The 12,687-nt window shown below is 45.4% G+C and overlaps 1 protein-coding gene across 8 annotated transcripts in view; it reads right to left on the bottom strand.

Moving 5' to 3' along the window:
- Positions 1 to 396: 396 nt before the first annotated feature.
- Positions 397 to 12,687, bottom strand: part of Ascc1 (activating signal cointegrator 1 complex subunit 1) — an 89,495-nt gene continuing 77,204 nt past the window's right edge. For all 8 annotated transcript variants that reach the window (XM_075980201.1, XM_075980200.1, XM_075980199.1 and 5 more), the window contains 2 exons: positions 2,393 to 2,514; positions 397 to 686 (listed from right to left, as the gene is read on the bottom strand). In XM_075980201.1, coding sequence (XP_075836316.1) covers positions 2,398 to 2,514 — 117 coding nt within the window. In that variant the 3' untranslated portion in view covers positions 397 to 686; positions 2,393 to 2,397. The remainder of the gene's footprint in view (positions 687 to 2,392; positions 2,515 to 12,687) is intronic.

A 12,687-nucleotide genomic window follows, 5' to 3' on the forward strand; every position in this document is an offset into this window, starting at 1 on the left:
CTGTTAAGAATGAAGTATCTGACATATAACACACTGCAATTTCCAAAACCAAACTCTTACGGGTTCCTACAAGGGTAAGTCATTAATCCCTGACACCTAAGAGATGGTATCTGCAGCCAAGTGGACAAAGGCTACCTGACAGCTGGGGAGCTGCGCGCTGGGGAGGCAAGTGGGGTCAGTCAAGTCATGCGCTGTGCAGCACCCTGAGGAGAGATATAAACTGACTATCACTAGAACAAAGTGGAAGCCTTTTGGGAAACCGGACCTTGGTGCACAAACAAGTGAGTCCTTGATAAACAAAACAGCTAAGTCAGTAAGTACTGAAGCCTGTAGCCCAACACAGTGACAATGGCCATAGACCATGGCTGTCTGACATATTAAAGAGAATACGGCAACTTGGGAATATCATTTATTTGTGGATGTTCTGTCCCACCCCATAGAGAAGCCAATCTCCACAGCATGGTGATCTTGACACAGAGCTCAGTAACAGACTTCACAGAAAGGAGGGGTCTTGAGGATAAGGAACGAAGAACAAGAAAGAAAACAAGGAGGAGGAGAAGCGAGGGTCAGAGGGGAGAAGTGTGGATTGCAGCTCCCTTCTCTGCTGGTCAGCTGGAGGCCGGAGTGCCTGCTGCCTCCAGACTTCTAGGCTCCCGATGCTGCAGCCACGGTTCTCTGCTCTTCTCCTGAGGAGGAAACGGAAAAGAGCTATCACAACTCCATTGGGGATGTGGGAGGGTGACGTGAGATGTGGCAGAGCAGGATTCTAACAAATTTGTTGCTTGCTTGTTTTAATATTTATTTTTATTTTATGTGTATGGGTGTTTTGCTTGCATATATGTGTGGGTACCATTTAAATGTCTGGTGTCAATGGAGGCCCGAAGAGGGCACTGGATCCCCTAGAAGTGGAGTTACAGATGGTTGTAAGTCTCTATGTGGGTACTGGTAATCTGGAAGTGGGTGTCATGTGCTCTAGAAGAACAGCCAGTGCTCTTAATCACTGGTCCAGGACTCCAATTCCTACGGGTTTGTGTTGTTGTTGCTGCTCTGCTACTGCTGCTGTTGCGGGGAGGGGGGCTTGGTCTCAAATATCCCAGACAGGCCCTGAACTCTACGTAGCCAAGGATGACTTTGAACTTCTGATCCTCCTCCTCCCAAGTGCTGAGACTACAGGCATGGGCCACTACACACTGATATATATGGTGCTGGCACCTAACCCACAGTTTTGTGAAAGCTAGCCAAGCACTCTACCAGCTGACGTATATCTCCAGCACCCCAAAATAATATTTTTAGAAATTAATTTTAGGATGAAAATAAAGGAATCAAGGAACACAAATGTAATCATAACTGCTACTAAAGTCTCTGACTAGTGAGGGAATGAAGCGGGGTGTGGAAGGGACGTCTGTGCACCCAGGTCTGAACCAGCTCCATCCACAGTAGCCAAGATGTGGAAGCAACCTAAGGGTCAGCTGTGGATGGATGGGTAAACAAAATGCGGTACGCATACAATGGAATATTGTTCATCCTTAAAAAGGAAGGCAGAACTGTCACAAGATATGACACGGTGAATTCTGAGGACGTTATGCTAGGACAAACACTGTGTGCTTCTACTTACATGAGGTATTCAGCTATCACAATCATGGACAGAAAGTTAAACGGTTGCCAGGGGTTGGAGGGAACAAATGAGGAAACCACTTAAAGGTACAGTTACAAGTTTTAGAAAATGAAAAGTTATGGATGATGGTAACGACAGTACAATGTCACATATGTATTTAATAAACCAAATCTTATACTTAAGATGGCCAAGATAATAAATTTTACATTGTTTATAGTTTTTCCTAACATACAAAATAGAACAAGTCAAAGGTTTAATGGCTCAAGCTCTCCTTGTACCCACAAGCATCTTGGCAGACATGGCACGACTGTGGACAACCATCAAAGGCAACATGGAGTTGGGAATTTGGAGGGGGCCACTCAGGACAATCAGCATCTGCCTCACTCTTGTTTTCTATTGCTGAGATGAAGACCATGACCAAAACTAACTTGGGTAGGAAAGGCTTGGCTTACTGGCTTGTTCCTCATGGCTTACTTGCCCTGCTTTCTTAAACACCCTTGGACCACCTGCCCACTTGCAGTGGGCCGGACCCTCCCACATCAATCATTAATCAAGAAAATGCCCCACAGGCCTGCCACAGACCAATCTCATAGATGCATTCCCGGCACTGAAGTTCCCTCTTCCCAGATAACTAAAGCTTGTACCGAGCTGACAAAACATGTACCAGCAGATCCTCCAAACTCCCACCCCACTCCCCACCCCCCACCCCCCAGGGACTGAGATGAAGCCCTTCTTTACCAACTTAGGAAGACATTCCATTTCTAGAGTTTTCCATACCCAGTTCAGGAGAAGTCAACCTGTCCGCAGGAGGCATAGTTCCCAAAGCTGTCCACTGTGAACCTCTGGGAGATGTGAATAGAATTGAGCTTCAGGGAACCAAAGTAGAAGTTCTCGAATGTCTGCAAAGGAAGAATTCAGAGGAGCTGGAAATGCGAATGCTCACTATCCCATCTGCCTTCAAACACGGCAATTCCAACCTTTCCCTGCATGTTTCTCTCCTCAGTGTTTATTCTGAATAATGATCCTAGAGAGGAGGGATGGGGGTGGAGTGAGAAGGAACAGCCGGCTCTTCTTCTCATTAATCCTGAAGTCTCCCCTGAGAAAATACACTAGAAAGGAGAGCTGCAAAGTCAGAGCCGAGATGGGTCTACTGAGCAGAGATGACCAAGAATTTGTAAAAAACATGCTGGGGATGCAATCAGACTCACAGGGCTTGGCAAAATGCTTTTGACTCAGTGACTAACCAAGACCCGTTAGTACTGAATTTTCTTAGGGCAACATAAAAGTCCACAGAGCACATTCCTCTACCTTGTCAACAGCTTTTACTAGGAGCACTGACAGCACAAGCAGAAGATGAAGCTCAGTGCTGCACACATGATGGGGACAACTCAGTAAGAGGCACTCAATACTCAAGCGCGCACTACCACCAGAGGAAGCTGGATGCTTATGAAGGCCCTTTAATTAGATGGGGATTCAGGCCAGCATCCTCCAGGAAATGTTCCATACTGCACTCTTCCATTCTGAGTGCTTTCAAGAGCATCAGGGGGAGGGAAGGACCTGACCTTGTGAAGATACATTCAGAAGGCGGAACCTGAAATGCCACTGGAATTCATCCCAGGGAACCGAGGAAGGGCAGCCAAAGAGGAGTCTGTGGCTGTACCACCCTGAACACACCCAATCTAATCTCAGAAGCTGAGCAAGGTCAGGCCTGGAAAGTCCTGGGATGTGAGGAGTATCTGACCTTCTGCCAGGAAGCAAGAATTGCTCTGTTTACAGTCAGAAATAACCCAAGAAATCCTCCCTTTCTCCCTATTTTTTTTTTTTTTTTTGGTTCTGGGGTTTGTAATCAGGATTTCTCTCTGCCTGTGCTCCACCTCCAAGCAACCTTTCAATGCAAGCACCTAAAAATGCTGAAAAGAATCTAAGGGTGGAAGGATGCTTGGCACTCTGGCAACTATCTCTTCACTGACTTTAAATCAGCTCCCACACCCATGAACTCCAGACATTGCCACCTTTCTTCTTCCTGCAATTAGTGACCTAGAAAGATGTTTGAGGTTCATTAAAAGCTAACTTTACATAGTCCAGTAAATATTGATTCTTCAACACGACATCAGTTTGACCCCAAAGATCTCTGTGGAGGCTGTAAGCTGCACTGTCTTGTCTTTCTGAAATGAGACCAGCTCTCTCCAGTGCTGACTACACAATTAACTCTGCTTCCTAGCTCAGGCAGCCTGTGCAAACCATATCCACTCTCCTTGAACAGAAATTCAGGCTGAAATAGTTATCTGCTAATCCCTTTGTCGAACATTAATTTGAAGTGAAAACCACATAAACAAGACTGACAGATTTACAGCTTTGCAAACTGAAGCACTCTGGGCACAGAAAATACATAATAACCAAGAGGCAAGAGGAGGGACAAAACAAAGCCAACAAGGGTGCTTACATCCTTACTGTGGAAGGACTGGTGGTCTTTGTGTCCTCTACCTCATCTGTGTCCACAGTCCCAAGTAAAGAAGGCATCGCAGCATGAAGCTGGAAGTGACCCACCTACGACTGTGCTTTTCCTCGTGCAGAACCCCCCAGAGACATGATCTGCCCAGGAGAATCCTCACTATATTCAGGTTGATGAATGCAAACAGTGAACATGGTGGTAATGAAGTCAGCTAGATGCGATTTCAGTGAAGTACTTAAGAAGATCAGGAGAAGAAGGAGCGGAAAGTCTTACACTTTATTAGGCCAGAGCAGGCTGGGAAGAAAAGGTTGCATTAACACCACTCATTGCACCAACCCATATGGGATAAATGATCACAACGGGCAGAGATTCAGTAAGACATACAAGCAAAAATGCCTTCTAAATTGCAAACTGTTACTGAGAATCAGGAGTCTCTTATGACGCTTCTAAAATCTCTCTACTCTGCATTTTACACTCATTTTTCTTTCTTAAGTTTCTGCCTTCTCTCACGCTTTTTGGTAACATCCCCTCAAAAGGATTTCCAACATAGAAATCTCTAGCTCAGGCTAACCTGTATAGCCTTTCCTACCTCCATGTTCCTGTTCTTTCTGAATGCTTGTAAGGACTTCGGAACAGATGACTCTGCAGCAATTTCTCAGTTATTTTACTCTTAGTCACTGTTATATTTTTAGCGAGAAGCCTTGCTGTTAGTCTATCAATTATTTCTAGTGACTCATCAGAATATAAGCCTTGTGGAAGGAGGAAATGAGCCACATTATATTCTGTAACAGTGTCTAGTAGTCTATAGGGGACCAACAAATATTTGATGGGCAAAATGACAACAAAAATTCAGGCTATAGATCTCTCCCTGTGCCTACAAGTTCACGGAGGGAGAAAAAGATGACATGTCATGTGTAGGCTGGAATTAATTTATATGTTACCATCAAGAAATCCCTGAAGAGGACTTAACAAAAATTGTATTACCTCTAATTAAGCTGGAAGTGGGAAGCATATCTCAATTCTAATTGGCTGTCAAGAAAGAACCTAGTTGGTAACGGAAACTTACAGACTGTCGGCTTTTGCTCTGTTTCTTGTCTACTGGAACTGGATTCTGCTCTTGGCTCAGTTCCTGACGTGGGGTATCACTCAGCACTGATGATGGACATTCTTATGCAGACACACATGGCAGGGCTCTGTCTCCCAAGTCTTAGGAGCCAGGAAGCAGATCAGAAGAAAGGAATGTGGAGGCTGTGGCTGTGATCTTACGCAAAGTCCCTGTCTTCTTTCCTCCAGATCTGAACATGTTTTCATGTGCATGTAGATATACATTCTCTACTTCAATGAAAACATCTACCTGAAGTCAGGATGCGGGGAATGCCTGTAATCCTAGTACTCAGGAGTCTGGGTCTGGAGGATTGAAAATTTGAGGCTAGCCTAGGCAACAGGGTGAGTTCCTGTCTGAACAACACAAATACAAAAATAATATATATAAAAGCAAAAACAAACAAACAAAAAACTCTACAGCAAATGTTAAATGTATGAGAGAACACACATTGTTATCTCTGAATCTACAACACACAACTCCAAAAGCATGTTTTTGAATAATGCTTCCCAGCTGGTGGCACATTCTGGAAGACCTGCTGCCAACAGGAGCCAGGGTCTGGCTGGCAGAACTGCTGAGCAGAGTGGGCCTTTGAAGGCTGCAGCCTAGCTTCTAGTTTTGGTCACTCAGCTTTCTGGTCTGTGATATGAAGACGCTCCACCCCACATTCCTACAGCCATAAATACCACCATGCTTGCACCAATATGGTGACTGTCACTCTCTGAAACTGCAGCCAACAAAAACCTTTCTGACCTTAAATGACCCTGTCAGATATTCTGGCCTCAGAAATGCAATGGTGCCTGAGGAAACACTGGGCTGTCAGTCTCAATGGAGGCAAAGTCACCTGGTGGAGACCAGAACATGTACAAGACAGGGTATGGGGCTCAGAGGCAGAAATCAGCATGGTGAGCAGGGCCAGGCAGTTAGATGATGGTAGGGGTCCTGAAAGTTACAGCAAGAAAATTAGGAGGGAAGACTAGGTTACAGAGGCCCTGGGGTCAGGTTCACAAGTTAGACTTCCTGCTAGCCAGAGGAAAGCACTGAGGAGGCTGTCAAAGTACTTCTCGGGGATATCAGCCCGGGAGCAGAAGGTCATCTCAGCTGAAACAGCAGCCATGGGAAGGCTGAAGCAGATGGGACGCAGCAGGGGGAGGGACAGAGAGACACTCTGGGTGTGGAGAAGATGCACGCGGAAATCAGAGCAGGCAGGCACAGGAGGGTGTCAGAGCATTGCTGAGAGGGAGCCACTTCTACCTGGCCTCCTCAGGCACCTGCACACTGCACACAGGCATACACGGGCATATTCTACACAGCCGTCTGTAACCGTGGCTATACCTCCAGCTATGTCGTGTCAGGTCCTTCTCAGTCTCCTGACGGTTGTGATTATGCATGAGACACCACACTGAAGCACAAGCATGTCACAATAAAAGGCCTCACAGTCATCCACTCTTTACCGAACTGTGAAGTCTTCACACATCAGGGAAACGACCCTTTGTCATGAATTACAAGTATGCCTTCGTAATTTGTTTATAAGAAGTTGTCACTTTTTTCTTTTGACTTTATGATGGTGCTCACTTATCAATTTAAATTTTTATGAGCTCACACTTATCATAACAAGAGACTTTTAAAAGAGTATCCTGACACCAATACGCTAAAAGATGAAGGTGAACATAACCTGCATTAGTAGTGACAACAATACCAACAAAGATGGCAAAAGCCAACACTTACTGAGCAGGTACTGTGACTGGATGATGCATCCTCACAACCCCAAGAAGTAGAAGCTACACTGAGCCCTCATCTTACTGTGAAGATGGAGGGAGGCTGTGGTCACTGGCACACTGAAGGTGGGGCTCAGGACAGGCCACCCCACAAACGGCACTAGACCATTACATTAAAGAAAGATGGGAACAGGACCATTTCTCTTGCCTTCTATGGCCCCTTTCCCCTGAAGTAGGCTCTAAGATACTCCCTGGAAGAGACTCTCTTCCTATGTCAGAGACAAAGAATATTCTTTGTGAAGATATGACACACATTGCAACTGCCCATGTTCAGAAGACCATGACTGCAGAAAGGAGAGGAAGCCCTGAGTGAATGTGTTGACATAGGCACAGCCATGTTAAGAACCCCACAGCCTCAGCTCAGAAGAAGGCAGAGTCTTCCTGGGGATTGTGAGTATTGACAGTGCACGCAGAAAATGTCTACTATGCCTTTCTCCCCCAACCCTTCCAATCCCAGATATTTATAGCCTAAAGACTACTCCCCTCCAAAGATCCCCTTAATCAAGCTACAACCATAAGCCCTGCCTCCTGTTTATCTGTATATGAACTCCTGTTCAGCTCTATATAATCAACATGCTGAGCTTCCTACATGTTGAGGCTTCTTCATCTGAGAGCGCAGCCCGTCCAGCCCCAGCTTTCTGTGTGTCTGCCTTTCTGTCTTTTGTTTCTTGTTTTTGAGACAGGGTCTCATGGTATAGCCCTAGCTGTCCTTCACTCTTTATGTAGAGCAGGCTGGCCTTGGACTCGCAGAGCCCCACCTGCCCCTGTCTCCCCAGAGCTGAGATTAAAGACATACCCCACTATCTATCTTTTCTTCATCCCTTGCCTTCAGTCAGAATCAAGTCCCACGGATTCACATCATGCTGCAATCACATCCTATTGCCAAGAGGAAGAGACTAAAAGTCCTCACTGTGCCCAGACAGACTTTATCATGTTCTGAGGGCAACTAGGGGACTGGTGGCCTGCTGGACTTGACCTGCACTTAACTGAGGACAGAGTTCTTGCCGTCTCTTTTCCCTTCGCCTGGCCCTGAGGATTTTGTACCAGTTACTGTTGTTATTCAGCCCTCTGGGTGTGCAAGCTCTTCGAGTTTCATATTTTCTGGGACTCCCATGATGTGTGCATGTAATAGACCTATGTGCTCTTTCCCCAGTAACCCAACTAATGTTAAGCATAATGATTAAACTCTTGAGAGGGGGGAAATTCTCTTTGTCCTCCATTATGTCTTTCCAGTTCACTGCTATCCCATCAAATTCTTTTTTTCTTTTCTTTTTCTTTTTTAGACAGAGTCTCTCTGTGTAGCTTTGTCCTGGAATTTACTCTGTAGACCAGGTTGACCTCAAACTCACAGAGATCCACCTGCCTCTGCTTCCCGAGTGCTGGGATTAAAGGTGTGCATCACCACTGTCCAGTCCTATCATACTCTTTTATACTCCAATTACATCTCTCCATGACCTTCTACTCTTTATCAAGCTTAAGAATATACTTCAAGCTGGGCGATGGTGGCGCACGCCTTTAATCCCAGCACTCGGGAGGCAGAGGCAGGCGGATCTCTGTGAGTTCGAGACCAGCCTGGTCTACAGAGCTAGTTCCAGGACAGGCTCCAAAGCCACAGAGAAACCCTGTCTCGAAAAAACCAAAAAAAAAAAAAAGAATATACTTCATTCTGGAGGCTCATGTGTTACATACGACTTAAATGGATGTGTGTGCTTCCCTCATTAATCTGCCTTTTGTTGAAGGCGTATCTACTCCCTCACATCTGTAACCTCCTGGTCCATAAGGGGTGTGTGTGTGGGGGGGGTGGATTTGTAAGTTGATCCTCCAATTCTCCCATTTTTGGTCAACAATCTGTCTCCCTCATTGCTGGATACAGTCCTTTTACTGGTTCTGAAATTCCCAGTCGAAATGGGTTCCAGTTTTGTAAGAGAACCTAGTGAGAGAGAAGAAATCTTTTCCTATCATGTGAGGGATAAAACTGAGATTCCCCTCAGGAAGGCTGACTCTAGAATTTGAGCCATTTAACCCCTCACTGTGGGCAGCTCCCTGAAGAAGAGGTCTCTTGAAGGCCGAGTCTAGCCGACAAAAGTCAATACATGGCTTGCACAGAAATCTCTTTCCCTGAACCTGGTTTATAGGTCAGGTGACTGGAGCTCAGCTGAAAAATTTAATTAGATTTTGGGTGAAAATAAGTACAAATCAATTAAATTGCTCTATTGAATTAGCTACCTAAGTGAAAAGGGGAGACAGAAGAAAAGCTTAAACTACAAGTTCAAAAACAGCAGAAAAAAAACAAAAACCAAAACCTCAATTTCTCTTTTGAATTTAAGGTAGAAGAGTATTTTGTTGTTTAGAAAATAATAGATCTCATGGGAAAATTTAAATCTAGTCAAAGAATGTCCTCCTCCTGTTTCCTAACAACTGCCCCTGGGACTCGGAAGCTCGGCATCTCTGTGCACTTTTCTGACACACACAGCCCTGCGCCTGTGAATCCGGAGTTTAAAAACTTACTGTAGAGGAACATAACAGACAGCTACGCAAAACTACTGATTATGTAGTAAGAACTGAAAATGGGATTTAAGACTGTCAGTGTTTGTGCTCTCCCTGGCCAACAAGAAGGAAGAACGAGGTAGTCTAAGGGGAGGATCTAACTCCTAAGTCTGAGGCATATGAAAACCGGGATGTACATTCTGCTATCCTGCACTGTGCACTCAAAGAAACTGAATTCTTGCAGGGCAACATGGCACGTGTGTCTAATCCCAGCACTTGGGAGACAGGCAGGTGAACATGTGTGAGTCTGAGGCCAGACTGGTCTATCTAGGGAGCTCTGGGTCAGCCAAGGCTAAGACCCTATCTAAAACGACACAAAAAAGGAAGGAAGGAGGGAAGGAAGGAAGGAAGGAAGGAAGGAAGGAAGGAAGGAAGGAAGGAAGGAAGGAAGGAAGGAAGGAAGAATCCTTTAATGTGTATTCATGTGCATGGGGACGCAGGTGTGTGAGTACATGTGCACATATATGTGCGTGAATATGCAGGCCAGAAGACAGTCTCTGCTTTGTTCCTCAGACAGCATCAGTTTTTCATTTTTTGAAACTGGTCTCACTAGGACCTTTGATTTGAAGACTAGGCTAGAATGACTGGCCAGAATGCCCCAGGGATCTACCTGTTGCTGCCTCCCCAGTACTGGGGTTGCAAGCACACTTTCTCATGCTTGGCGTTTTCGATGGGACTACACCCAGGACCTCATATATGCTAGATAAGCCACTCTACTACCGCACTAGACCACAATTCAATCATCTATTTTAAATTTCCATTACAAATGTAATGAAAGTAACCCAGAAAATTGAACTTTTCTGTTACCAAGTAAAGACGGAATTGAGAGCAACTGGAATGAAATGGTTTAAGATCAAAGCCAAGGACTCATGATGGGTATGGTAGCACATGCCTTTAATCCTAGCACTTGGGAGGAAGAAGCAAATGGATCTCTGTGAGGTCAAGACCAGCCTGGTCTACAGACTGAAGTCCAGGACAGTCAGGACTACGAAGCGAGACCCTATCTCAACACCCCCCCTCCAAAAAAAAAGTAAAGTGGAGTAGTGTTGGTACACACCTTTAATCCTAGCACTTGGGAGGCAGAGGCACATGGATCTCTGAATCCAATGCTAGCCTGGTCTACAGAGTGAGTTCCAGAACAGTCAGGGATACTACAGAGAAATCCTGTCTTGATAAAACGAAAATCAAACAAAACAAAAAGGGTTCCCCAAAAGAGAATTAAAAGTTAAAATTGAATCCAGTATCCCCTGATAGCCAGCATTCTCTCTCTCTCTCTCTCTCTCTCTCTCTCTCTCTCTCTCTCTCTCTCTCTCTCTCTCTCTCTCTCTCTCTCACACACACACACACACACACACACACACACACACACACACACACACACTTGTATTCCAGCACTAGGGAGAAGATGTAAGAGACTACATGTTTGAAATGAGTCTGGGCTACATATAGCCCTGTCTCAGAAAACAAACAAGCCCAACCAAGCATCCTGCTGCGCCCCCCCCCCCCCCCCCCCCGCCGCCGCCGCGCGCTCACATGGTCTGTGGAGTCCACCATGTTTAGTTGGTACATGTTTGTTTCCTCTGGAGAGCACAGAGGGAGTTATTGATTTCTGGTAACGTAGTGCTATACACTGAAGAAAAACAAATGGCAGGATTGAAGCGCTAACTGTGGTCATTTTTCCTGGCATTCATTCGTCTTGGACCTTCAACTCTTTCCTCTCAGCCTTGTGGCATACCCATCAAACACCAGAAAGAACTCCAGATGCAAAGAGCATGCAAAATGAGAGTGGAAATCTCAGAGTGGAGGAAGATGGAGAGGGAGCCTCTCACTTCTGTGACCTCAAGGTACAGAACTAAAGAAGGCCAGACCCCAGCAGAGAACAACAAACCTGCCAGGCTTCCTGTCTTCTTTGTCTCAGACAAAGCAGTGCTCATAGTCCTCAAAGATCCCTCTTTTGAAAACCAAGTTTATTTATGGGAGAGTGCGCTGGCTCAGCTGGTAGTGGCACCTGATGCTTAGAATCGACCACCTTGGTTCAATCCCTAGAACACAGAAAAGGGGAGGAGAGAATTGACTCCCCAGGAATGTCTCTGACCTCCACATGATCTATACACACACACATACAATGATAAATAAAAGGGTTTAATTTATTTACTATTAGTGTTGTGTGGGTGTGTGCTGGGCGGGTGAGAGGGCATGCTTGTACCAAAGCCATGTGTGGGTCAGTGGATAAGGATAACTCATGGGAGCCAGCTCTCTCCCATTGTGGGTTTCAGGGACTGAACATCAGGCTTTTGTGGCAAGTGCTTTTACTGGCTGGCCCAAAAATCCCTCTTCTAAGAAAACATACCTCTCATGCTGGACAGACTTAGATAACTTGACTTCAATAAGAGAAAATTCAGTTTTAAGTTCATAATGGAAATTTAAAGTGTGTGATGGGATTGAGGTTGTAACTTAGTGGTTGAACAGCTTACCTAGAATATGTGAGACTCTGGTTCAATCCCCAGCACCAAGGAAGGAAGAAAGGAAGAAGGAAGGAAGGAAAGGGAAGGGAAGGGAAGGGAAGGGAAGGGAAGGGAAGGGAAGGGAAGGGAAGGGAAGGAAAGGAAAGGGAGGAAGGAAGCAAAGAACGAAGGAACAAAAGAAGGAAGAAAGAAAGAGAGAAAGGCAGGCAGGCGGGCAGGCAACACACACCATATAAGGCCTACACAATTTAAGTAGTTCTTGGTACCCATACGTTAAGTTAACCTTTATGTTATACTTGGTGCAACTAGATGGTTGACAGTTAGATTGAGTGGGCAGTTAAGATTGTGCTGATCTCTCCCTAACAAAGGGTGCTGTCTCATCTTCACACGTGTTTAGACTTTGGAAGCCCATGGTGAAGGGGACATGCTAAGGAATACCAATGCATGCTAGTCTGAAGTTGCCCCAGTGTTTGTCTTTCATACTGTTTTACCAACTTCTATTTTTACACAATCGCCTTGTTTACAGATAAAAGTAACAGTAATGGTACTGTCTGATACTTAATGACAGCGCTTACCCACCCACCTCCCTACATGGGATGGCAGGTAAAAGGGCAACTGAAGACAGCCTGACCAGCACGGTGAGCTCCTTGGGAGGGTACTTCCAGGACAAAGCTTTGCTGTGGTTAAATAACACTGTTCATCTAAGGATCTAGAAGTCTTACAAATCC

The sequence above is a fragment of the Microtus pennsylvanicus genome, chromosome 7 (assembly GCF_037038515.1).
Source record: "Microtus pennsylvanicus isolate mMicPen1 chromosome 7, mMicPen1.hap1, whole genome shotgun sequence".
Classification (NCBI taxonomy): domain Eukaryota; kingdom Metazoa; phylum Chordata; class Mammalia; order Rodentia; family Cricetidae; genus Microtus; species Microtus pennsylvanicus.